Source organism: Numenius arquata, chromosome Z, assembly GCF_964106895.1.
Source record: "Numenius arquata chromosome Z, bNumArq3.hap1.1, whole genome shotgun sequence".
NCBI lineage: Eukaryota > Metazoa > Chordata > Aves > Charadriiformes > Scolopacidae > Numenius > Numenius arquata.
Genome location: NC_133616.1, coordinates 84,941,715 through 84,969,235, shown reverse-complemented (window position 1 = coordinate 84,969,235; position 27,521 = coordinate 84,941,715). Strand labels below are relative to the sequence as shown.

The window sequence follows — 27,521 nt, the reverse complement described above, 5'->3', positions numbered from 1 at the left end:
GCTGTGAACGTGATGAAGAATTACCTTTCTGAACCAACTCTTCTGAAACACAATGATTAAAACCTGGATACAAAACTGCTGCTTCCTCAGGAGGGGCACCAGCCCCTCAGAGCCCGCAGCTCGATAAAACCTCCTCCACCAGCCTCTTGTAGGCCCAGGCGTCACCCTTCAGCCGCTGCCGCCGCAGACCCAGCAGCTCAGTTTTACTGAGCTGACACACTTCTAACTCAAACTTCAGAGCAACTTCACCAAAGTCCGACCGCATTTGACATTTCAGGGTGTAACTGTAGCAAAAACAAAAAGAAAAAAAAAAAAAGAAAAACCAGAATACTCATTGAACCGCTTAATGTTTGTTTTGTGATAAGTTTTGAAGTAATAGAAGCACTTTAAAGAAATTATCCTGTTGCTATAGAATATAGCATCAGGAACAGCGTGGTGAGTAGGACTCGGGAGATGATCGTGCCCCTGTTCTGGTGAGGCCCCACCTCAATGGCTGTGTCCAGTTTTGGCCTCTCACAACAGGAGGGACATTGAGGTGCTGGAGCGTGTCCAGAGAAAGGCAACGGAGCTGGTGAGGGGTCTGGAGCACAAGTCTTGTGAGGAGCGGCTGAGGGAGCTGGGGGTGTTCAGCCTGGAGAAAAGGAGGCTGAGGGGAGACCTTCTCGCTCTCTACAACTCCCTGAAAGGAGGGTGTAGCCAGGGGGGGTCGGTCTCTTCTCCCAAGGAACAGGCGATGGGACAAGAGGAAACGGCCTCAAGTTGCATCAGGGGAGGTTCAGATCGGATATTAGGAAAATTTTTTTACATGGAAAGGGTCATTAAGCATTGGAATGGGCTGCCCAGGGCAGTGGTGGAATCACCATCCCTGGTGGTATTCAAAAGCCGGGTTGATATAGTGCTTAGTGACTTCTAGAGAAGAGAAGACTGAGGGGGGAATCTGATCAATGCTTACAAATACTTAAAGGGTGGGTGTCAGGAGGATGGGCCAGTCTTTTTTCAGTGGTGCCCAGTGACAGGACAAGAGGAAATGGACACAAACTTGAACATAAGAAGTTCCACCTAAACATGAGGAGGAACTTCTTTACTTTGAGGGTGGCAGAGCCCTGGAACAGGCTGCCCGGAGAGGTGGTGGAGTCTCCATCTCTGGAGACATTCAAAACCCACCTGGACAAGTTCCTATGCAACCTGCTCTGGGTGGACCTGCTTTGGCAGGGTTGTTGGACTAGACCATCTCCAGAGGTCCCTTCCAACACCATGTGATTCTGTAATGTGGTTTAGTGATGATTTTTATCAGTGTTAGGTTGATGGTTGGACTAGATGAACTTAAGGTCCCTTCCAACCTAGGCAATTCCGTAATTCTATGAATATTGGGGAACAAAGCAGAATTTAGTGAACCAAGAGCTTCGAGTGCTTCAGTCCCAGAAGACTATCGTAAGGCCTGAGTACCGATGTCTCCCCCCAGCCACAAGAGCCCCTGCTGGCCACAGACCCCCGGGTGCCTCTGTGGACTTCAGCATCCTTCCTCCAGGTTTTGAGCTTAGAAAGGTTGAAGTACACTCTGACATTCTACAGTGCCTACCATTTAAATAGTCAAGAACTTAAGAAAAATGCATATTCATAAATGAGCACATCTCTTTCATGCATTGGGAAATTAGGAAACAGGCATTAAGCTTTGATCAGAACTAGGAACCAACCCTACTCTCAGTACTTTAGTTAGTAAATCCTACAAAACAGGGTGACACAAAGGTGTAGATTCTGTGCAGCTTTTAAAATATCCTGATCTCTTGTGTGTGTTTTAACTGCCAAGAGTGAGGGTTAGGGGTATCCGCATTACCTCCCAAAATCGCTTGATTTGCTCATGTGACCATACCCTAACAAACCTTTTGCACTGACAATTTCACAAGAGACCGATAAATTTCCATCAGCCTTTAAGAGCGACCTCACTGTTCCCATCTACCAGTCACCGCGCTCTATCAGAGCTCACTTAACATTGTTTTGTGCTGGGGGGAGAAGTTTTATGGTACACGTTCATTTAGTGCACTCTCTATAGTGTCACTGTATTTTACAGAGTGAGGCTGAGAAGGTTTAAATACTTTGCTTTTTCAAGGATTGGAGTACTGACTATTTACGTAAGCACAAGTTGAAGTTCATCATGTTGGACACTTACCCCTTCTGAACGTATTCCACATGCTTCTTGGAAAGAACGGCCATTATTTCGTTCAGCAGTTGGTCTGGATTCAGCAGCTGAGTGGTGGTAACATTATAGTGTGCCTAAAAGCAGTCAGCTCATTAAAATAAGAGTCAAGGAAAAAAAAAAGTGTCTCTCCTAAAACTGAAGACACTACGAAAAGTTTTTGTAATGAAAGCTTCAGAATAGCTAACTATAGTGAAAAATGCTTCAACTTCCCAATATCACCATAATTAAGACATTGCAACAGAGAACACTAAACAACAACTGCTGGACAATTAATATTAAAGCAAATCCAAAATGGATTAAAATCCAAATTGAATCCAAAACTATAAAATGGGCTGGGGCAGCACAGAGGCTCTCAGAAGTCTTGTTTGTAGCCAGAGGCGGTTGCCACAGAGGACTACAAAGGTGGCCACATGACTGGGCACCTCCTGCACCCTCCGCAGCCAGGAGATCGCCCACAGCACATCACCGAGCTGAGACAGAGCATTTCTGAACAGGTATATGGTGCTGTGAGGCTTTTCTAGGACTAAACCATCACTTTTAAAAAGAAAGTGTAACTTACTACTCATATGTTTACTGTTATACTGTTGATTCTATTTTTTGCAGCCTTACCTTAAGTTTCCTTGGACAGTCCCTAGTGCATCGTTTCTTTTTGCTGGGCGTAAGCATTGTGATCACTTTATCTAGTCCTCTTTCCAGATTTCCGAATATTTTGGCTTTCCTCTTCTTTTGGCTGCTGTTTGCCTGAGCAACGTTGAGATCTAACTCCCCGGAATGACACCTGTAAAAAAAATTAATTAGTTATTTTTCCTCAGCGTTTAGAAATTAGTCATTTCAAATATGTCACTAAAATATTACCAGACTGAAGAAAACCAAAGCAAGTGCGGTGCATTATGAGAGTTTCTGTTTGAAAGTCAGCTGAGGTTTAGACCCAGAGATGCCTATAGAAACTGCAGCTCTCTGGGGAACTGGAATAAGAAGGAACTTACATTATGGAAAATAAGAATATATTCTGAAGACAGCCGAGTTACATAGTTTTAAAAACTTTTCTCTGCCTTCAGAGTTTTGCAGTGAATGCAGAAAGAGGTTTTAGGAAGGTTCTTACCAGAAGAATGGAAATAACCGCTTGCTGTCGTAACAAGGCTCCCGAGGCAGTGAATGGATTAAGGTAGTCCTGCTTTAAATCAGAAGCGTACACAAATAACTGGACATTTACCTTCGTTCAGGAAGAACCTCAGCTGCTGTCAGTTCATCTCTGTTCGTTGGGTTTGTGGGTTTCTTAATTGGGGTGACGGCAGCAAACTGCCTCTCTGAAAGAAAGTGCCCAAGCCAACGCAGGTAGGTTTTTGCATAAAGGATTTTCTCTTCTTCAGCAAGGATTTCTCATGATTAATAATTTATTTCTAAAAACACCCTGCTTTTCTACCTCAGGTCTGTATCTCCAGAATGATAAAACATGTTTTTAATGTAACAGTGCTACCCCTACTCTACAGAGACAAACCGCGACTGATTTCCCCAGGGCTCCACAAGCCAAGCCCAAGAGTGACCAATGCCGTTTGGTATCAGAAATTTGGAAAGGAAGAGGATTAGAATCGCTTTCTTGCTCTGCCACTGCTCCCAGAACAAACACCGAGCAATTCCTGCCGCCGAACAGTCACGTTCTTCTCCAAGCCATTTCCCCTATAAGAAGAGTGTGAGTTTCTATAGCTGTATTTAATAACACACACCACATAGAAGCCCAACAAGTTCTGCTGAGCACGCACTGACAGAGTTCTGCAGAGCATGGGTTTGATTGTGCAGAAGCAAAACACCAAGTAAAACTAAACTCAACGCCAGCCTTTGGAGTTTCGGCTCTCCGGAGAATCGCACCTGGCCACAGACAATGAAAATCCCAAGATTTCCAATGATACTTCCACTTTTCTGTCTCTAAGAAAATATTAAAGTATGCTTTAAAAAAATATGCTACCTCTCCTGAATCAAAAGTCTTCCAGTGAAATGAAGAATTAGCTTTTAATTGTTTTACCCTCAGAAATACCTCACTAAAATGAGCTGAAAGAGTGTTTCTGCATTTCCCATTTCAGAAAGAGTATCTACTTCTGCTTTTTAAACTGACCGTGAAGTCAAACTCCACAAGTTCTTCACACACAGTCTTAAGGCAAAAGAAATCAAACTCGTATAAACAACTAGTCTTTGTAGTGCACTTGCTAAAACCACCACAGAATCACCACAGGTTGGAAGGGACCTCTGGAGATCATCCAGTCCAACCCCCTGCCAAAGCAGGTCCACCCAGAGCAGGTCCCACAGGAACGTGTCCAGGCGGGTTTTGAATGTCTCCAGAGATGGAGACTCCACCACCTCCCTGGGCAGCCTCTTCCAGGGCTCTGACACCCTCAGAGCAAAAAGTTCCTCCTCATGTTTAGATGGAACTTCTTATGTTCAAGTTTGTGCCCATTCCCTCTTGTCCTGTCCCTGGGCACCACTGAAAAAAGACTGGCCCCATCCTCCTGACACCCACCCTTTCAGTATGTATAGGTGTTGATCAGATCCCCCCTCAGCCTTCTCTTTTCCAGACTAAAAAGACCCAAGTTCCTCAGCAGAGAGATGTTCTAGGCCCCTAATCATTTACAAAGGGTCTTTGTACAAATGGACATCCGCTTTATTAAGGATGTCATTGAACAGGAGTATGTCCAAAATCCCTGATAACTGGAATCAGCCTGCAAAGATTTACTGTTTCTGAACAACGTTCCAAGAGTCTCCTGCCGTAAAGAGTCCTTGGTGTTTGAAGGACAGAGTTAGCATTTACAGTATCATCAACACCAAAACTTTTATGTTAATGGTTGAAATAAGATGATGAGGGGACTATAACGTCTCTCTTATGTGGGGTCTCCTTCTCTGGAGACATTCAAACCCCACCTGGACACATTCCTGTGGGACCTGCTCTGGGTGGACCTACTTTGGCAGGGGGTTGGACTAGATGATCTCCAGAGGTCCCTTCCAACCCCATATCATTCTGTGATTGTGTGAAAAAAATGGTAACGTGCATTCAGGATCCATCAGTTTTCATAAGGATGGGCTGGACAGGCTGAGGACAGAAATTCCTGGTAACTCAAAACCTGACATAATTTAGCCATATTTTTGTGCTCAATTTAGCCATATTTTTGTGCTCTATCACATAACTGTAAGATCTACACAGTGTTCACGCAAGTGTTTTCACTGACACACTGGGCTGTTAATGCGAAAATGCTGATACACAACCATAAAAATATCAAAAAACTTTTAGAAGAAGCCATAAAAGCAGACTTGACTAAAAGTATACGTTGAGTGAAAAGTAATAACAAAGGAAAAACAGAGTATTGAGGAAATTGTGTTCTCAGACTTCATGGAAGAGTGGAAGCAGATCAAGTTTTAGCAACGTGCACCTGCGATACCATAAGCAGCTGTGACTTCTGTAATTAACACACAAGTAACCTGCCCTGATGGACGGTTAAACCTCTTCCAGCACCTTACCCAGGTACTAGAACCACCAGGATGAGGAGTAGGGCAAAAAGAGTTCAGTCTTCCAGAAACAGATGTGTTGGATACACAAGTATTGTGATCATATTTTAATTTACAATAATTTCCAAGTAACACATAAGTTTTCATTCGTTACCTTCAACGTACCTTTGAAGGCAGGTCCCTGAAAGGCTACGGACAGCACTCGCGTCTCAATCTGACTCTTTGCCGAGGAAGTCGCTGGAGCAGGAAGCGCAAAGGGCACTTCATCTCTTACAGCTGACTCTGTATCAACATTCTCTTTGTTTTCGCGCTTCTTTGATGCCACTTTTCTTGTCACTGGAGTTGACAGTGTGAATTCTGTACCGTGCAGTTGAGCATCATGCCTTGAATGCTGCAAGATTTAACAAAAAAAAAAAATACATCCTTTGCTGTATTCTGATCACATTCAGGAATGTTACAGACAAGGAAATTATAAAATCAAAGCAGCTTAAAAATACCATACAAGGCTTGTCTACGGAGCAAAACAGTTGAAAACTCTTCAATACTTCTGATTCCACCTATGACCTGCTAATAAACATCTCAAGTCATTTGCCAATTCTTTTTCTGCTCTTTCACGTTCTCCAGCTCAGACATTTAAGACTATTCCTCACCAGCTCATCTAAACACAGACAAGAACTTCCACTTGGTTTAATTGTATAATTACGATTGCTTCATTGGATTTTCTTGTCCCAATCAGACAGGTTGAACTTCTTCAAAGACCTGTCCAGCTCTAGCCTGGCTCCGAGGTCTTGTTTGCTGGACCTTACTGTCTTCCCGTGAGTTTTAAAATCCTCATTTACTCATTCACTGCCTGCTGTTTTTATGCAAACCCAAAGTCAAAGCTCAAGTTCCCAAATGAGTCATGGCCTACAGCTGGAGGAAGCCGCAATTTATTTTCAGCTATATATTTAAAACATTTCTTCACTCAGTTTGTAACTCCCCTTGGTGAGGGTCCACCAAACATTTAAATATAAGTTTTAGGTACAATGAAAATAAGATTTTTTGGATTAAGAATAGTGTATAATTTTTTTTTAAAGAACTAGTATTTATTCTTCAAAATACCTGCTTTTTTCTGCGAGTATTCAGAATAAATTCTTCTAATGGAGACTGTGGAAACGGTGAAGCTGCATCAGGAAATTCCACGGACCCAAAGGCGTGTGGCACTCCGCTGCAGTCTGGCACATCTTCATTCGTCACAGCTTTTCCAGACTGGAAAGAAAGACTCACTTTAGATCCCACTCCACTACTGCAAGGAAGATTTCATCAGAAAGTTATCACTAAATCTTATTTCTAAGTTCCTAACTATGGTTAACAGCCAATGGAAGTTACCATGCCAGTGACCTAAGTCTTATACTATGACTTTAACATTGTCACTGTGGATTTACCGTTTGTATCAAAAGCAGATGTGAAATTATCCTCAAGCATTACCAAGTCATCTTTTGAGACCTGCGTTGAGAAGAGAAGCGACTCACAAAAAATACCTTCCTTTGATTTCAAGACTTGGACCACAAGTTCTTTTTACCAAAAACCAAATAACAAGCTGGAAAGAACCCAAGAAAAGAACGCAGTAAAGTCTGAAAGGGGCCAGATAAAGGTAAATGCATTACAACCAAAGCACATGATGATGGAAGCTGCGACTCGAACTAGCATTCAGAGCCTTCATATAATTTCTAGCTCTGAAAAAAAGTTGTTATTTATTAAATCAGAGGATTCATAACTGCAGCCAAGACTGCTCACACCACATACAGTCAGATCTGTCCCACAGTATGTCCTTTGTTTCTAACACCTTTTGTTATTTTCAGGACACTCTTCCCAAGGACCTGTTTCATATCACTTCAGTGAAATTGCACAGTTATTCTAAATTGCCAGTCCTCAGTTGGAACGGATCCCATTTTAGGAAGCAGGTAAATTTCTTCTCGATCTATGATCAATGATATTGCAATGATCAGGTCTCTCATTACCATTGGAAAAGAAACAGAGCTTCCTGGTGTGTAACCAGACATACTGGGATGACTTACTAAGAAGCCCTTACCAGAGTGCTGGTAGCTACAGCTGACAAGCAAACTGCCCAATATTGTAGTTGAAAACACGTTCCATTACAACAGGAATGCCTGAATTCCTTGGCGACCATTCTCCAGATGAACTTCAGGCCATGGTGAATTTTTTCGGAATATCCTTCTCCATCAAACTGCTTGAAATAAGGCAGTATTATGTACAGGCTTGTGCCACCAGATACAGAAACTGGCCAAGTTAAAGTTCTCTTTGCTTGGTTGCCTTCACTTTAGACCAGCTCTAGGTAGAGAACTTGGATAGCTGGGCATTTCAGCAAATCCAGTTGATTCTCACTCATGCTACCTACATGTGGTTAACTTAAACATGTCCCGAGAGCTGCAGGTGGACTAACGGATTGTTGTGTTGCATAGACATGGTTTTCACAATCATCTGTGAAGGCATAATGCCCACGTTAAAGGTTAGTATTAGCCAGATCAATTCACCTTGGACGCCCCTAGGGATGAAGTGCCTTCATGGCATAAGCACTACCGAACCTGGAGAACCTCCACCATCATCTGCATATAGAATCATAGAATGGTTAGAGTTGGAAGGGACCTTAAAGATCATCGAGTTCCAACCCCCCTGCCATGGGCAGGGACACCTCCACCAGACCAGGTTGCTCAAAGCCCCATCCAGCCTAGCCTTAAACACTTCCAGGGATGGGGCATCCACAACTTCCCCAGGAAACCTGTTCCAGTGCTTCACCACCCTCACAGTAAAGAATTTCCTCCTAATATCTAATCTAAATCTCCCCTCTTCCAATTTAAAACAATTACCCCTTGTCCTGTCACTACATCTCCTGACAACGAGTCCCTCTCCGGCTCTCCTGTAGGCTCCCTTCAGATATTGGAAGGCTGCTATGAGGTCTCCCCGGAACCTTCTCTTCTCCAGGCTGAACAACCCCAGCTCTCTCAGCCTGTCTTCCTAGGGGAGGTGCTCCATCCCCCTGATCATCTTCGTGGCCCTCCGCTGGACCCGTTCCAACAGGTCCATGTCCTTCCTGTGTTGAGGACTCCAAAGCTGGACACACTACTCCAGGTGGGGTCTCACGAGCGCAGAGTAGAGGGGTAGAATCACCTCCCGTGACCTGCTGGCCACATTTCTCTTGATGCAGCCCAGGATGCGGTTGGCTTTCTGGGCTGCCAGTGCGCACTGCCGGCTCATGTTGAGCTTCTCATCCACCAACACCCCCAAGTCCTTCTCCTCAGGGCTGCTCTCCAGCCATTCTCCACCCAACCTGTATTTGTGCCTGGGATTGCCACGTCCCAGGTGCAGGACCCTGCACTTGGCCTGGTTGAACTTCATGCGATTTGCACCAGCCCATCTCTCCAGCCTCTGGGTCCAGGTCCCTCTGGACGGCATCCCTTCCCTCCAGCATGTCGACCGTGCCACCGAGCTTGGTGTCGTCGGCAAACTTGCTGAGGGTGCACTCAATCCCACTGTCCATGTCTCTGACAAAGATGTTGAACAGCACTGGTCCCAGTACTGACCCCTGAGGAACACCACTCGTCACTGGCCGCCAATTGGACATTGAACCATTGACCACAACCCTTTGAGTGCAGCCATTCAGCCAGTTCCTGATCCACCGAGTGGTCCATCCATCGAATCCATGACTTTCCAACTTTGAGACCAGGATGTCGTGTGGGACAGTGTCAAATGCTTTGCATAAGTCCAGGTAGATGACGTCTGTTGCTCTGCCCTTGTCCACCAAGCCTGTGGCAGTATCGTAAAAGGCCGCCAAATTTGTCAGGCATGATTTGCCCTTGGTGAAGCCATGCTGGCTGTCTCCAATCACCTCTTTATTTTCCATGTGCCTTAGCAGAGATTCCAGGAGGATCTGCTCCATGATCTTGCCGGGCACAGAGGTGAGGCTGACTGGCCTATAGTTCCCTGGGTCTTCCTTTTTTCCTTTTTTAAATATTGGGGTTATGTTCCCCTTTTTCCAGTCAGTGGGAACTTTGCCAGATTGCCACGATTTCTCAAATATGATGGAAAGCAGCTTAGCAACTTCGTCCGCCAGCTCCCTCAGGACCCGTGGGTGGATTTCATCAGGTCCCATGGACTTATGCACCTTCAGGTTCCTTAATAGGTCTCGAACCTGATCTTCTCCTACTGTGGGCAGTTCTTCATTCGCAGAGCCCTTGTTTTTGCCTTCTGTGACTTGGGCAGTGTGGTTAGAGCCCTTGCCAGTGAAGACTGAAGCAAAAAAGTTGTTCAGTAGCTCAGCCTTATCCATATCCTGGGAGGCCAGGTCTCCCGTTTCCTTCCGGAGAGGGCCCACAACTTCCCTAGTCTTGCCTTTGTCCCTGACATATCTGTAGAAGTTTTTCTTATTGTTTTTTATGTCCCTGGCTAGATTTAGTTCTGCCTGGACATTCGCTTGCCTGATCTGGTTCCTGCCCACTCAGACAGTTTCTTTATATTCTGTCCCTTCTACCCGTCCCTGCTTCTACCCTCTATAGGCCTCCCTTTTGGTCTTGAGCTTGTCCAGTATCTCCTTGTTCATCCACACAGGTCTGCTGGCTATTTTGCCTGACTTCTTTTTTGGGATGCACCTCTCTTGAGCTTGGAGGAGGCGATCCTTGAATGCCAACCAGTTTTCTTGGGCCCCTTTCCCCTCCAGTTCTTTCTCCCACGCTACCCTGCCAATCAGATCTCTCAGGAGACCAAAGTCTGCTCTTCTGAAGCTCAGGGTAGCGAGCTTGCTGCTCACCCTCCTCGCTTTCCTATGAATCAGAAGATCAACCCACCATGGTTATGGACAGCACATCACACATATTGGGCAACACTTATGATTCGTGAACTGTTACGCAGCACCAGTAATCGTAGAGTTCCCCTCTGCGTTTCACAGAACCATAGAATGGTTAGAGTTGGAAGGGACCTTAAAGATCATCAAGTTCCAACCCCCCTGCCATGGGCAGGGACACCTCCCACCAGACCAGGTTGCTCAAAGCCCCAACCAGCCTGGCCTTGAAGCAGTTTCCAAGGAGTCATACAAGTGAGCTGAAGGGATTTACGTGCTGTTGAATCAGATGCATAAGGAAGTATTTATTCTGAGCGCGGAGAACAGCACATCCCAACAGCAAGCTCACAATTTCACACCAATGTCTACAGCTCGAGGGGGAATGGTTAATTGTAAGTCTAAAATTTTACCGAATGGTTTTGAGTTTGTCAAACACAAACCAGCATCACCAATGTCACATATAGCAGCATGTTGTATATGGTCTTGCAAGCAATTTAGCAACTTTAGACAAGTTGAGGAGGGACTCTTGATCAGGGAAGGGAGCCACGGGAGGAGGGGACAGGGTTTGACACTGGAAGAGGGGAGATTGAGATGAGATGTGGGGAAGAAGTTCTTTGCTGTGAGGGTGGTGAGAGCCTGGCCCAGGTTGCCCCGAGAAGCTGTGGCTGCCCCATCCCTGGAGGGGTTCAAGGCCAGGTTGGAGGGGGCTTGGAGCAACCTGGGCTGGTGGGAGGTGTCCCTGCCCAGGGCAGGGGGTGGCACTGGGGGGGCTTTGAGGTCCCTTCCAACCCAAACCATTCTACGATTCTATGCTTCTAAGTTCTCAAGTGCCCTATCTGCACTTTGCTACCAAACCACAGGAACAGAAATTACTCTTAAGATATACAAAAAAACGACTTGAGAATTTAATTAATCAGAAAAACATCAGCAACACGTTTCCTTTATTAAAAATAAACAGAATCCTCCCTGGGATTGTGTTCTGAAAGGAAACAGAAGAGGAAGGAAGAGATCTCTCCCCTTTGACCATCAGCTCACATAGGGTTCATGTCACCTCAAAGCAGGCTTGCCCAGGCGACACGCTAGGATGTTCCACAAGACTTTCCTTACTAAGCCACACTAAAAGCAACCAGCAAGGTACAAAAATATCTAGACACGAATGTGAAAAAGTGCAGTAAGAAGTTTGGCATCACAGAAGAAAACCTGGAACGATCGCGTGGGCCAGACACTGGGGAACTTTAGTCCATTTCTGTGAGTAGGCACATGGACATTCTGCACAGGACTCATAGGGCACCATGTTCTCACAGGCAGTTATTGCAGTAATATCAATTCAAGCAGCAGCCCAGCTTGCTGAAACACGTTAATGAGGAAACTGAACCGTTTAATGACCAAGACTTTGGCTGACTGTGCACACACTCTCCTACTGACGTTGTAGGACCAGGCAGCCACTCGCTCACCCATCCTTCTCCCCAGAAAATGGCAGGGAGAAGAAGGTGAAAAGGAGGGGAAAGGGAAAAGGAAAAAAAAAAACAAGCAAACCCCACACTCATGGACTGAGATGAAGACAGTTAAATAGAACAATATCAGAAAAAGGGAAAAAAAAACAACAGTAAAAATAAGAAGAATAATGACAAAAGTCACTGTCAGGTCCTGGTGAACTGGCACCATCCTGAGCAGTGATCGCAGATCCCCCATCCCAGCCAAACCCCATTTATACACGGATCACACCATCTGTGGCACGGAATATTCCATGGGCCACTCCCTTGTTCTGTCTGTATTCCCTTCTCAGCTTCCATGGGAAGCTGAAGCGAGTCCTCAAAAAACATAAACATCGCTCAGCAACAGCTAAAGCAATATGCATTGTTGACATTCCTCTCATGGCAATCACCAGAAAGGAATTAACTCTTTCCCAGCTGAAACCAGGACATAGGTTTAGGGCACCAGCCTGTTTTTCCAGGCAGAGCTTTGTTAGTGCAGAGCAGTGTTTTAACCAGTATGTCGTCCTGTTAAATTCAAAAACTCACCTCGAGGCCTGCTTCTTGTGATTTACTATCATATTCTGCTAGGCGTGGAACACTTAAGCGAATACACTTCCCACGAGCCTTCTTGGACTGAAGCATGAGGTACGTTGCTGACACCTGGTCATATTTCCACTAGAAAAAGAAAACAAAAAAAGTATTTTAATGTCCTCTTTGGAAACATTGTAAGTACAAAGCAAGCTCAGCCTTCTGAAAAATTTCTGCAAGTTTTTCTACCTGATGTGCGTCGCTAATGTTTGATCACCTGAGTGGAATTTCAGACTTCAGCTGATTCTCCTTATGTGTCTGAGATCCAGAAACAGACTATGGTTGTTGCTCTTTGCACATTAGTTCGTAGTACGCTCACCAGCGTGAAAACTACTGCTGAGGCCAGAGTCAATCTACTGAAGTCAATGGCACAGCTATTCATCCAGTTTAGCCAATATTCACGGAATTGTCAGAGTTGGAAGGGACCTCTAGAGATCATCCAGTCCAACTCCCCTGCTAAAGCAGGGTTGCCCAGAGCACATCACTCAGGACTGCATCAAGGTAGGTCTTGAAGATCTCCAGAGAAGGGGACTCCACGACCTCCCCGGGCAGCCTGTTCCAGGGCTCTGGCACCCTCACCGGAAAGAAGTTTCTCCTCATATTTAAATGGAACTTCCCATGTTCCAGCTTGTGCCTGTTGCCCCTTGTCCTGTCACTGGGAACCACTGAAAAGAGTCCAGATCCATCCTCCTTCAACCCACCCTTTAGGTACTTGTAAACATAGATAAGGTCTCCCCTCAGCCTTCTCTTCTCCAGGCTAAAGAGCCCCAGCTCTTTCAGCCTTTCCTCGTAAGGGAGATGCTCCAATCCCTTAATCATCTCTGTTGCCCTATGTTGGACTCTCTCCAGTAGTTCCCTGTCTCTCTTGAACTGGGGAGCCCAGAACTGGCCGCAGTATTCCAGTTGTGGCCTCACCAGTGCAGAGTAGAGGGGGAGAATGGCCTCCCTCGACCTACTGGCCACACTCTTCCCTGTGCAGCCCAGGATCCCGTTGCCCCTCTTGGCAACAAGAGCACATTGCTGGCTCACGGAAAGTTTGCTATCTTGCTGGGAGAAGGACTCCCAGATCCTTCTCCTCAGTAGTGCTTTGCAGAAGATCCATCCCTAACCTACATTGGTGCCTGGGGTTCTCCCTCCCCAGGTGCAGGACCCTGCATTTGCCCTTGTTGAACCTCATTAGGTTCTTCTCTGCCCAGTTCTCCAGCCTGTCCAGGTCACGCTGGATGGCGGCACAGCCCTCTGGAGTGTCAGCCAGCCCTCCTAGTTCGGTATCATCAGCGAACTTGCTGAGGGTACACTCTGTCCCCTCATCCAGGTCATTGATGAATATGTTGAAGGGGACTGGGCCGAGTATTGACCCCTGGGGGACACCGCTGGTTACAGGCCTCCAACTTGACCCTGCTCCATTAATTACAACCCTCTGAGTTCTGTCACACAGCCAGCTCTCCACCCACCTCACTGCCCCCTCATCTAGCCCACACTTCCTTAATTTTCTAATGAGGGTGTTATGGGAGAGTGTCAAAAGCCTTGCTGAAGTCAAGGTAGATGACATCTGCTGCTCTCCCCTCATCCAGCCATCCAGTTATAACGCCACAGAAGGCTATCAGATATGTCAAGCATGATTTACCCTTGGTAAATCCATGTTGACCACTTCCAATAACTTCTTGATCTTCAGTGTGTTTGGAGATGACATCTAGAACTAGTCTCTCCATTATTTTCCCAGGGACAGAGGTGAGACTAATTGACCTGTAGTTCCCTGGGTCCTCCTTCTTGCCCTTTTTGTAGACTGGTGTGATATTTGCCTTCCTCCAGTCCTCAGGCACTTCACCTGTTCTCGAAGATCTCTCAAAAATGGAGAGTGGCTTGGCAGTAACATCTGCCAGTTCTCTGAGCACTCGTGGGTGCATCCCATCAGGGCCCATGGACTTATGGATGTTTAGTTTGGCCAAGTGGTCTCTAACCCAGTCCTCTCCAAAAGAGGGAAAGTCTTCCTCTCTCCAGACCTTCCCCCTTGTCTCCAGGGGCTGGGATTCATGAGAGGCAGCTTTGGCAGTGAAGACTGAAGCAAAGAAGGCATTCAGCAACTCCGCCTTCTCTGTGTCTTCCACCACCAATACACCCACCTCATTCTTCAGTGGGCCTACATTTTCCCTAGCCTTCCTTTTTTTATTGATATACTGAAAAAAACTCTTCTTGTTATCTTTAACTGTGGTAGCCAAGTTAAGTTGTGCTTGGGCTTTTGCCATTCTAATTTTTCCCCTGTGTATCTTCACTACACCTTGATACTGCTCATAAGTAACCAACCCCCTTTTCCAGAGATCGTAGACTTTCATTTTCTCCCTGAGGTCCAGCCAAAGTCCTCTATTTAGCCAGGCCGGTCGTCTTCCCCATTGGCTTGTTTTATGGGACCTGGGGATGGTCTTCTCCTGCGTTTTTGAGAGTTCATCCTTGAAGTATGACCAGCCTTCCTGGGCACCTATGCCCTTCAAGACTTTCCCACCAGAGTCTCCATTTTTGGGAAGTCCCTCCCCATTCTTCCCCCATGAGTGGCACCAACTTTTTGCATGATTTTCAGCAACTCTACTTGTGTCAGAAACATGGGTACAAGGCTTGACAGGTTTGCAGCATCACACAACTAGTTTGAATTCATTATAAGGGATTAGAAGTACTGCTCTAAAGGACTCTTCCAACCTAGAAAATTCTACGATTCTATGACTATACAAATAACAGAAACCTACTTGGAAGGACTTTTCCCCTTGTAGACAGGTTATTCCCTATAACTGAAGAACAAGGAGCATTAGCTCCACAAATCCATCTTAAGTATTGCACATATTTAAAGTCTGTTTCTACTACACTTATGTGGAAACACTGACAATTTTCCAAAATGAAGAACCATGTCACTGCTACCATGCATAAAAAAAGCAAAAAAAAAAATTCAATTTCATGGGAGAATTTTCAGATTTGGGGTAAAGCTGGAGTATGCATCATGTTTTAAGTCTCTTCCACAGCTTGCAGTGTTGTTGTTTCTTACCTCCATACAACTCTCCTAGAAGTCAGTTCAACTTGTTATTTATATTCAAAAGTGACTAAACACATTCACTTGCTTTAAAAACTGTGAACAGTAACTCTCAATAATGTATTTTAGAGTCTGCCTGGGTGATGCTCTGATATTTCTTTTTTTTTCTCTCCTCTTACTTATTGAACCATTTCAAAGCAAAAGTTAACCCAGTAAATGGCATCTGTTGTTCAACTACAAATTTCTTTAAGTCTCTTTTGACTTTAAGAGATTCAGAAGGATTTTACCATGGTGGGAAATAACTGTAAGGTTTATGAAACACCAATTAAAGGAGGAAAAGGAAAAAAGGGTTAACACCCTGTTCCTGATACCTTGCAGGGATCCCTGCAAGGAGTGTGAAGGTTTAGTGATGGTGTTGTCAGTATTGGGTTGATGGTTGGACTCGATCGGGAAGGTCCCTTCCAACCCAGACAATTCTATGATTCTGTAAGTTTGAACTTCAGAACTATAATTATAAGCTACAGTGAGATTCTGGAGTTCTGCGGGGGCTCCTTAATTCTGAAAAGTATTAAAAATTTCATAATTGGGAATAAGTGAGCATTAGTCTGTTAATACAGTAAGTTTATTTGCTGTATCACTGTGTTTAATTACTGTAAATTACCGATATAGGCTTCTTACCTCTGATATTAACTTGGATATGTCCTCCCTGCTCTGTTTGTGGAACACAGAAAGCTCTGTTACGCAGTCTTCGTCAAGATGTCTCAGCTGCAAGAACACGATGGAGAGCGAAGCGTGAGGCGTTCGGGTTGTCTCGTAACCCGTATCTGACTGTGACACCGTGGTGAAACTCAGTGGGCTGAGTCAACAACCCGCCCTGATTTCAGACCTCGTGTTTTCAACAGTTAGCGTCACAGCTGAATATCTCAGGGAACAGACTGGAAAAAGTCACACAAGTTCAACAACTCCACGGTCTGGCCCCTCCTTGGTGAGAGGCTGTGAATTCAGATAAGGAACCCTGACAGCAGATGGGATTTTATTAGTAGAATGGAAGCTACGCTTTTCTCTCTCCTTAAATATTCCCAGCCATCAGACAGGCACATCTTTTCCACTGCCAGTTAGAGCCAACGCTGCAAGCGCAGGAAAGCTCTTCTTTAGGTGGAGAAACAGTGGCATCCGGTGGTCAAAGGGAGGCATTTGCCTCAAACACGCAGGAATTTCTCAGTACTCACTACCGACAGCTGAATTACCTCATTTTTTCCCTCTCCACACTCAGTCTCTCACACAAGTAAAACAAGCAATAGACAGGATGAACACACTTTAAATAAGGTCAAGGTTCAAGTTTTTATCCAATCTAGCAATTTTCAGTGAGGACTAGATACAGGATAAGCTGTAATCACAACTATCACACTCTCAAGAACATTTGCGTTTTGCCCCTTAAACAAAGTATTGACCAAGCAGCCTGGAGAATCAACTGGCCACTCCTGTGCGGAAACACGGCACATCTTGATGAGAAGGCAGTTATTTTGCAAATTAAGCATCAGAACACAGTAAAAACACATTTGAAATTCCTTCTCAAGAGAAATCGAGAGGCAGCAGCATTTTGACGGCAAGAAGAATCTGGAAGGAACTGTGGCCACCTCAAAGGTCACCTTTGGAGAAATGTCTCCACACTGCGAGGATGGTACCAAGCCAGTTAAAAACTAAAGTATTTAATGCAATCTTAAAGTAAGACAAGTGTACTTACTGAGTATTTACTTTGCCACTGCACAGCATCAGAATAGCCTTGCATGAGCCAGGGGTGACTCAGTAGGTGTTTCACCGTGATCCGCTTCTTTGGGTCCACCTAGTGGGCAACGAAAAATCAAGCTGATGCCCAAATCGGTGAGAAAGACTGAAGAAACAGTTTGCTAGATCACTTACATAGCCCAAAGGCATATCCAGGATGTTTAACTTCATTTCTAAATCAGCTCTTATTTATATAGCACAATTAAGAACAACCAAATGCAGGCTGCTTGAATACTTTGTTCAATCTTAATTTAAGCTTTGCTTAATTATTTCTATACCAAATCATCCCCCTCAAAAAAATTTTCAGCAGAAGGCAATATTCATTTTCTCTTCAAAGAATTGTAAGAATTAAACTTCATGTTTAAACACTGAATATTTTAAAAATATTTCACCGATGTAGCATTTTGACCTACGCAATAGTACTTTATAGACCTGCTGAAGAGAAGCAATAGCTTTACCTGCAGCATTTGGTTGATTAGTAGCGTACTTCCAGGAGAGAGCCACTTTGGAATACTGTATTTTCCCCTCTGCAGCAAAGAAGATGCAGAATGAACCTTGAACAGGTAGCTCAAAAGGAACCGATGAATTACTCAGATACAACATCTGCATTTAGTCAAAAAGGAAGGACAGCAGGCACACACAAACGTAGCTTTTAGAATGACCTGAATAAATGTAAAGGTAGTACCAAAACCCAGCTGTTATTAGTAAGGAAAATGCCATGTTTGAGTTTTCAGCTGCTTTTTTCACCCACTCAGCCTGTGTGACATCTCCATCTCAGGCACTTCTGCCCCTGAACCCCTCCTGATCCACCGTATCGATTCATCGCATCAAATTGAGACTGAGTTTCACAAGCACAAACACATTGGAGCATGAACGATTGATATTAGCACTTGGAAATGTGAATAATCGTTGAAATCACTACTTTTCAGGCACTAAAAGTAATCCATCCTCAGAAATTAGCTATTTTATTTTTTTTTAAATAGTTACACCTAGTGCTACAGTTTCCACCTTGGCTCATACCGCAGACAGCAAAAAGGTTACGGATCTAACAGGTAAGTTTCTTTCAAGTTATTTCCTTTTTTTTTTTTTAATTCTGGATTAGAAAAGTGAAAATGGCTTTCAGATTTGAGGTACAACAGCAGTACCTAAAAAAACAAACCAAATTCACCATCAGAGATCATTTACTTGTCAATGAAAGCAGAGGAAAAAAACACCCCAATAAATGAAAATCAGTAACCAGCCGCTGTGAAGTAACGTCACTATCAATTCTTCATGGCAGTTTTCCCCCTACAAATCAATGCATCAATAACAAACCCGTTGGCTTTACAAGCAACACGCATTTCTAAGCAGAGCATTACAGGTTAAAGGATTTCAGTTACACCTTTAGAGACACTGCTAATATGCTGTTCGTAACTAGTCTGTAGGAAGTTTCACAGCTTTACCCTGAAACTAAGGCAAATCAAGTAAAACACATCATCTGCTTTTTGTTTTTAACATATTGCTATAGAACACGGGACAAGTTAAAACAAAACCAGCATCTACTTGACTGAGGGCGATGCTGGAAGGTAAAAAGCTTGCAATAGCTACCAGATGCAGAAAGTCATACCAGAAATACGTTGGTTTGGGGTTTTTGGTTTTCTTGATTGTTTGTTTTTTAACAGTAGTTATGTCACATGCTCGATTTTTCATTCAAAAAGTAAAGGTATTCATTAAAGTATTCCCAAATGAAGAGACATGGAACAACCCAGGGAAGGGAACATCGTGTGTCAGTCACACGATCCTAATTAGATTCAAGCAGCAGATTATTCTGTTGCCCAGGAACAACAGTTCTGAGATTACCAGAAATTTCAGGTTTTATAACGTGTGAAAATAAATTCCGCAATAGTGCCTAAGTGCCCTCGTTTCAGGCAATTTTCAGTTCTCAAACAGGTAAAATTGAAACAAATCTAGGGTGGAAAAACAAAGCTGCACCTCAGCCCCTGTGACATTATTGGTCCCCAACCACCCCCAGAAGGAGGTTTAAAACTTGTGTCTCAGTTCATGCAAACACATTTCACTGCCCAAATCCTGTCCATCCAAAGCACTCATCTCCCAGCTCCTGTGCTCATCAGACAACGGCAACGGTGCAGAAACCATCCCTGATGATCTGGAGATCTCCATTCCACATCTGAGCTCCCTAATCACCCCTCGACTACAGACCGGTGTCAGAGAATTAAACCCCAAGCACCAAGACCATTCACCGTGTGCTGCACCTGGGCACAGCAACCAGAAAGGATTGTCCTACAAAAGTATGCTCAGAAACGGCCAAGTTCTCAATGCCCAGTGACCTTATGGGTCAACACCACCATCCGCACCCCGAGTAGAGAGGGAAAGGCAGTTCAAGCCTCTCTGATGCCCCAGATGGTACCCCTTTAGTGATTTTACTGGGAAATTGCAACTGTTTGCTGATATTCTCCGAGAAGGCTCTTGGTCACACAGTTTAGTTTTAGGTAGTCCTGCGAGGAGCAGGGAGTTGGACTCAATGGCCCTTACGGGTCCCTTCCTACTTGAGACACTTTAGATTATTCAAGTAGGAAAGCCCTATCATTTTTAAGGGTGACTCATCTGAATATCAGCACTTTACATGATCTCTTTGGATCAGTTAGTTATTGCCTTTTTTTGTTTTGTTGGTTTTGGTGGGTTATTTTTAGTTGGTTTGTTGGGGTTTGGTTTTTGGGGTCTTTTTTTTTTTGTTTAAGTTCTTTACAAAGACTCCTACCAAGCTTCCTATGGATCTTCTGCCAAGGTACTTGAGTCCACTCCAATTCCAGACTCAAAAGCCACACCGTTTGATGAACTCATCCTGCCCCTGATGGTTCTGCCCCCTGAAAACACCCCCCTGTGCAGATCAGCTGCCAGTGGCCTCCTGCCAGAGCAGCCCTTTGACACCCTCAAGGAGTTTTGAGGGGGTTTTGGGGTTTTTTTTTTTGGTTTTTTTTTTTTTAAGACGTATCAGACTGTGGGTTGGAGAAGGAGAGAGAGGCAGAGGAAGGCAAAGCCCTCACCCGACATGGCTACTCCTCATCCCACTCACTCCCTGGCAGCTTTAGCGACCTCAATGTTCTGGCAGTTGAGAAGTGGTTGGTGGAGGTGAGTGTATGATCTTTGGCTGCAGCAGGAGGAGTTTACAGGGGAAACGGAACCAATTGCTAAATTCCATTACTGTTTATTCAACTTTCTGTTGATTATTGTGTCTTACCTTTCCTCCTCATTTTGGAGGAGGAAATCACAACAGCAGATGCAGAACCCTGCTTTGGGTAGACATGAGAACAGCTGACATTTCAGAATGTTATTTTTGGGCAAATCAAATGACGTATTTGCAGTTCTATTCCATACAATACAGGGAGAAGCCAGATCAAGGCTCTGATACAAAAATCCAGCCCACCAGCAAGAAAACGCTTCTCCTGAAACTCAATTTCCTCTCCTATTATAGGACCAACCTGGAGCCCTGCAAAGGCTGATTGGAGATGGAAACAAACCCCCAAAATATTGATAGGAAAAGCAGCAAAATGTATCAAAATTCAGCCGGTTCTGCCACGGGAAAAGCAAAGGCCTCTCCTAACGCTTCACGATGGCTGTTCCCAGTGTATTCCACCACCAACACTTACCGTGATCTTCCTGTAGACAGCCATGAGGCTGTTGTCGTCAAAGGGGAGGAAGCCACACAGCAGAGCGTACAGCAGCACTCCCATGCTCCAAATATCCGCCTAAAAAACACAGGCGAGGGGAAGATCACCAACCGGATCGATCGAAACCGGCTCAGAGACAGGTTAATATTGTCCCCCTTCCGGCAAAGCCCACACACGACTGGTGAAAAGCAGACTCCTTAATTCTGGGCAGAACTCTTACATTCCCAGGGAAAGCACACAACCCACATTCCATTTTTAATTCACTCAAGCACAAGTAAAACCAATATCCTCCCCTGAGGGCACCAAATCGCTGCGCTACCCTCCATCTACATGGATTTCACTGGCAAAAATGGAATCACACTTGGAATGACACAGGATTTCCTATGGGAACGTGTTACTGATCACAACTGCTGCCGGCACAGCAATCGACTCGAAAGCTCTACTGCTTCTTCCCTGCTTGTAGAGGCATGACAAGGTCCATGCACCTCGTACCACCTCATGCTGTTCCCACATCGGTCAGAAAGAAGAGGGAGGCTTGAGAAGCACTGGGCTTCATGGAAAACCAAACCAAAACAGAAAGGAAAGGGGAGTCAGAGGCCAAGGACAGTGGTGCAAAGGTGCGGAAAAGGGAATCTGACCACACTACAACATAGGAATTTTGAAGGGATGGCAACGACAGCAGTTTGGATTGACTGACAAAGGCAAGTAGCACGTTATAGACATGGAACCAGAGCTGGATAAACTCCATGGTTTTTCTTCTCTACAAGAAACACAAGGGACCAAGTTTTTATATGTGAATTTCAAGCCAAAGACAGGCCCAGTAAAGCCTGTACAAGATCCTGGGACTGCACAAAAATTTGCCACAAGAGCTGGAAAATTCACAGAGCAAATCACTGCGTGATAGAACATGCAGCAGAAGGAACATAGTGAAGCTGCTGTTTCATAGGGTGATACCGTACAGAGCAACAAATGGAGACGGGGAAGGACGGGTCAGAGAGGAACCAGCCACTCCATGACATGGCCAAGAGCACCCGGTGCTGCTCCAGGCTGGGACTTGTCAAGGCCAGTCACAGCCTTTGGAGAATGACCCAGGGGATGGCAACCAGCAGTGTTGGAGAGAGGAACCAAGCGATTGTGACTGAACCTCACCAGCTGTAAACACACGGGGGGAAAGCCCCTGCCCCAAGCCCTGCTCTGTACCTCTGATCCGATGTATGCTTTGCCTTGGATCAGCTCCGGCGCTGCATACGCTGGGCTTCCGCAGAACGTGCTCAGGCGGTTGTCAAGGCCACCCTAGAAGACGACAGAAAAGTCATCACAGAAAGTATTGGCTTTAACATAGCTCTGGCAATGCCAGAGGCCTCAGAGGCTTCATCTCCCTCTGCCGTGCATCTACATCCACCTCGGATTTTGCCCGGGTGCTATATATGGCTTCAATAGGCAGAAAAGCCTAAGCCCATGAGTCTCCTGTAAAGGTTCAGATCCCAAGCTGCCCCTTCCCCTACAATCCCAGCAGTCTTTCCTGCAGCTCTTTCTCTGATAAGAATACTTTGACACTGTGAAGGGAATAGGGATGGAACTTGGGAAGAAGTGATCCAAGAGCTACCAGGCACGAGGCTGGCTGGTTATTTATACCAATATTGAACACAACAACTTCATGAAGAACAACTAAAAAGACTTCCTTACCCAAAGCACATTATTATTTTGCCTGAGCTTTGCTCTAAGCAAACCAGAATGACATGATACCACCAAGCTGATGGTCTAAGAGAGCATCTTGCAGGCAATTAAGACTGACTTAAGTAAAACAATCTGAGGACAAGGAACTGTCTTTGGATCTGTAAGATCTTCTTTCCATTAAATTGTTGCTGAACAGCACCCAGCTGGCACGTTAAGCTGACAAATAGAAATGGCTCCCAGAAATGAATTTGAAACTCAGGAGACAACTCAGGACAAGCATGTGGAACCAGAGGTTTTGTAAAAGTAACTGGAATAAGCTATTTGAGTTGATCCACAATCTCCACATACACACAAATCTCTTGAAAAGGACACACACCACTGAAACTTATTAGGGAAAAATGCACCCCAACATCAGCTTTCTATTCCAGGCCTTTCCAGGTGACAGCAGGTGCTCTACACACGATGATCTCTGCCTTGTTGATGGCCAAAGGTGAGGTGTAAGAGGAGAAAATGATCTACCAGCCTGGCCATAACAGGCAGCTCGCTGCTCTCTCACACAACCCAGCCCCTCCCCCAGTAATTAATGACAGGGTGATTACGATGCAGTTTGAATCGAGGGTCTTTGGGCAACTTTCTGCATTGCACTCTGAAGTCAAACATGCAGTTTTTATGCATGTGAAGCAGCTGATGCTCTTACCTTTGGCTTTGCACAAAGTCCAAAGTCTATCAGCTTCAAATTATGCTCCTTGTCAATTAGCAGATTTTCCTGGCAAAAGAGAAAGTGGGAATGAATGCTTCCAGAACCCAAGTATCCAAGAGACCACATTTTCTCTCGCCTCATTTCTGCTTGTCATTAGCAGCTAGAATTCACCTCTTTCTGTCCCAGGGAGATTTTGATCAGTCATTATCAAATCTATCCCATATTCCAGCTGAGAAACCCTAGTTCCTACCTGTTGAGAAGGGCCTGGGAGAGGTGGGGTTGACAGACACAAGCTGGATGTGAGGCAGAAAAGGCAGCCAGCAATGTCACGGGCTGTGCAAACCGGAGCATGGTGAGGCGACTGGGGTAAGTTCCTCCAGTCCTCTCTTCAGCACAGCTATCAGATCCCCACCAGCTTCTGCCCCCCCAGCACAGCATCGATATCCAACTGAAGAAAGCTCCACAGATGGCCACCAGCCTGCTCAGAGGGCTGGAGCACTCGCTCCAGGAAGAGAGGCTGAGGGAAAGGTTTTCCTTCAGCCCATAGACAAGAAAGCTTCAGTGGAGACCTTGTGGCAGCCTTGGAATACCTCCAAGGAGGGCATGAATCATAGAATGGTTTGGGTTGGAAGGGACCTTAAAGTCTATCCAGTGCCACCCCCTGCCCTGGGCAGGGACACCTCCCACCAGACCACGTTGCTCCAAGCCCCCTCCAACCTGGCCTTGAACCCCTCCAGGGATGGGGCAGCCACAGCTTCTCGGGGCAACCTGGGCCAGGCTCTCACCACCCTCACAGCAAAGAAGTTCTTCCCCACATCTCATCTCCATCTCCCCTCTTTCAGTGTCAAACCCTGTCCCCTCCTCCTAGGGCTCCCCTCCCTCATCCAGAGTCCCTCCCCAGCTTTCCTGGAGCCCCTTGAGGGACTGGAAGGGGCTCTAAGGTCTCCCCGGAGCCTTCTCTTCTCCAGGCTGAACCCCCCCCAACTCTCTCAGCCTGTCCTCCCAGCAGAGGGGCTCCAGCCCTCCCAGCATCTCCGTGGCCTGCTCTGGCCCCACTAGAATAGGTCCATGTCCTTCCTGTGCTGAGGACTCCAGAGCTGGATGCAGTGCTCCAGGTGGGTCTCACAAGAGCAGAGGGTCAGAATCACCTCCCTGACAGAGCTCGTCTCTTCCCAGCAGTGCATGGTGGAATAATGACTAACAACAGGCATCAAGAGAGGTTCCGACTGGAAATAAGGAAAAGCCTTTCTCCTCATAAGGACAGTGAGGAGCTGAAGAGGTTGCCCCAAGAGACTGTGCTGCCTCATCCTCAGGAGAGGTGGAAGATGGGACAGCATAAAGCCTCAAGAAGCTTGGTCTGACACTGCTTGAAGCAGGAGGTTCAAGCAGAAGCCCCTGGAAGTCACTTCCCAATCATGTTATCACACGAGCCTATGAATCCCTCAGCTCTCCAGCTACAGCCAACTCCTTCCCAAAGGTACACACCATGCTTCCTTCGAGGAAAACTTATTTGCAGACAAAGATTTCAGGAGCTGTCTATGAAAACGCTTGCATACTAAGAATTGGCTTTTCTCAGAGATGACAGCACCTCGGAAAATGCAAATTTCTAACTTATAAGTATCTGAAGGGTGGGTTGAAGGAGGAGGGAGCCAGACTCTTTTCAGTGGTTCCCAGTGACAGGACGAGGGGCAATGGGCACAAGCTGGAACATAGGAGGTTCCACTCAAATATGAGAAGAAACTTCTTTCCGGTGAGGGTGACAGAGCCCTGGAACAGGCTGCCCAGGGAGGGTGTGGAGTCCCCTTCTTTGGAGATTTTCAAGCCCCGCCTGGATGCAGCCCTGAGTAACATGCTCTGACATGCTCTGGGCAACCCTGCTTCGGCAGGGGAGTTGGACTAGATGATCTCTATGGTCCCTTCCAACTCTAAAAATTCAGTGAAATTCAGTAACTCCTTTCAAGGAGAAACAGACTCAAGCCTTCCATTCCCTAAACTTGTGCTTAAACCCTGCACCAACTGCAAAGCCGCAGGATGGATCCAGTAGCCCGCATCTACCCTTACACCTTCTGTCCAGCTACCACTTGTTTGAATCACCCCTCTTGCTTTTCCCTTTGGGCATGAAAACACAAGAAAGCGGCATCATAAAGTCTCTCTCCAGGTACAGGCTGGAATAAAGGGGGTAACAAAAAAGCCTCAGCAATGTTCAGAGTCAGATCCATGTTTCTGCCCCACTCCCAGCTGGAGTGTGTCATTCTGTTTCTCTTTCAGAGCAAGCTCCAAGCTCCAGCTCAGCTGAGGAATGCAGCAACAAGTAAAAATAACGCTCTTCCAGAAGATGTTAGATAAAGAGCTCTAAGCACGAGAGAACAGAGAAGGCAGAACTTATTCTGGCTGCCAAGGGAGAAATAAAAAGGGGTGTCCATCACTATTCAAGCAAATCTGACTTCTGTTCAGGCTTACTGGTTTGAGATCCCTGTGGGCATATCCCTGGCTGTGAACGTAAGCAATTGCTGAAACGATCTGCCGAAAAAACACACGGGCTTCCTCTTCCGAAAGGCGGTCCTTAGAAATGATGTAATCAAACAGCTCTCCCCCAGGACAGTACTGCGTGGAGATGGGAGAAAGAGAAGACATTGAGAATACGGCATTGAAACCCAAACGGCGATGAGAGGACGCTCTCCCATCCCCTCTGTGTTACCCCAGCAGTGCCCAAGTGCCCCCCGGTGTGCCCTCAGCCAGCCCTGCGGCCGCCAAAGGGGCTGAGGAGTCTGGCTCCTACCTGACATGCTGAGATGGACACGTCACTGTCAGGGCACAGTGACACAAACTGCCCCAGGGTGGCAGCCACGTCGGAGTCCCAGGGCCCCACGTATCCCCCCAAAGCTATTTTAAAATAACTCAAAGGTGAGGCAGGAAGTAAAGTTATTTCACTTACTGTCAACAGTGAAGAGCGGCTTTTCCAAGAGGAGAGAACACATGTGTTACCAGCTTCGGTTTTAAACCAAAGCATCTTGAGCGCACTCATCATTGAGATAACTTTTTACAAATGGTTTCAGTTGAGCTCTGTTATCACCTACTGCTGCAGCCAAAACCAGGAACACCGTTGCTTACCTCTAAGACTACGAACACTTTGGTGGAGGTCTCTATCACGTGATACAGCTGGCAAATGTGCTGGTGGCTTAAGTTCTTCATGGCATCAATCTCTGTCTTCACACGAGGCAAGTCATCCTAAGGGACCACAACAGCAAGCTGTGAAATCGTCCATCACAGCCAGCGCCAAACCGATGCGCGACACAACACTTCACAGCACGTACATGACAGCAAACAATTCGACTGCTCCCATCCACCCCCAGCAGCAGCTCTGCCATCATTCCCCTGCAATTCGGGAACATCGCTCAGCCAAACCCACAGGGGCAAGTGTAAAATAGGTGTAAAAATATTCCCATCAGCGTTCTCCTCAAATTACTGTAATAAACTTTGACTTTCTCAATTCTACAGCCAGAGAATGTTGCCCTCCCCACAAGAGGGCACAAGGTTCGTGGAGTTCTGCTAATATTCTTGCTAGTCTAGAGCACCCACCAATAGCCCAGGGGACAAGGGGGCAGCATTTTCACACCTCTCAGCCCAACGTTCTCAAGAACCCCACAAGAACAGCAGAAGACGCTCCCAACTTTTACGTGTCTCCTGGCTTACCCCCAGAGCAAGCTTGTCCATGATTTTTATTGCCACTTTTTCACCAGTGAGGAGGTGCCGGGCGAGTTTCACCTTTGCAAACCCACCTAGAATTGGGAAAAAGAGAGAGTGAAAGCTCGGTGCGAAGCCACACTTTCTCGCCCTTATGGGGGGGCAGCGCCTTCGTTAGAGCCAGAAGTGATCACTGACACTTCCAGAGCTCTGCCCCCCCAAAACACACATGTGAAACATGCCCTGGGGATTCGGCAGCCACAGTTAATGGAACCCGGGCAAACACCAGAGGGGTCCGGTAGGTCCCACCCGCCTGTTTGCACCCACCCATCAAAGCCTACCTGTTCCGATCGTTTCATGCAATTCATAGTACTTGAGAATTTCCTCATACTCCCCTAGAGCCAT

The 27,521-nt window shown here is 45.9% G+C and overlaps 1 protein-coding gene across 1 annotated transcript; it reads right to left on the bottom strand.

Moving 5' to 3' along the window:
- Window positions 1–106: 106 nt before the first annotated feature.
- MELK (maternal embryonic leucine zipper kinase) lies at window positions 107–27,521 on the bottom strand. Its single transcript, XM_074166217.1, has 17 exons — window positions 27,458–27,521; window positions 27,126–27,211; window positions 26,544–26,660; window positions 25,893–26,036; window positions 23,430–23,498; window positions 22,256–22,348; window positions 21,035–21,133; window positions 17,846–17,914; window positions 17,347–17,445; window positions 16,281–16,367; window positions 12,545–12,673; window positions 6,791–6,937; window positions 5,855–6,080; window positions 3,411–3,504; window positions 2,807–2,975; window positions 2,168–2,271; window positions 107–284 (listed from the first exon to the last, which is right to left on the bottom strand). Exons 1-17 carry the CDS (start codon window positions 27,519–27,521, stop codon window positions 107–109), a joined length of 1,974 nt encoding a protein of 657 aa, XP_074022318.1.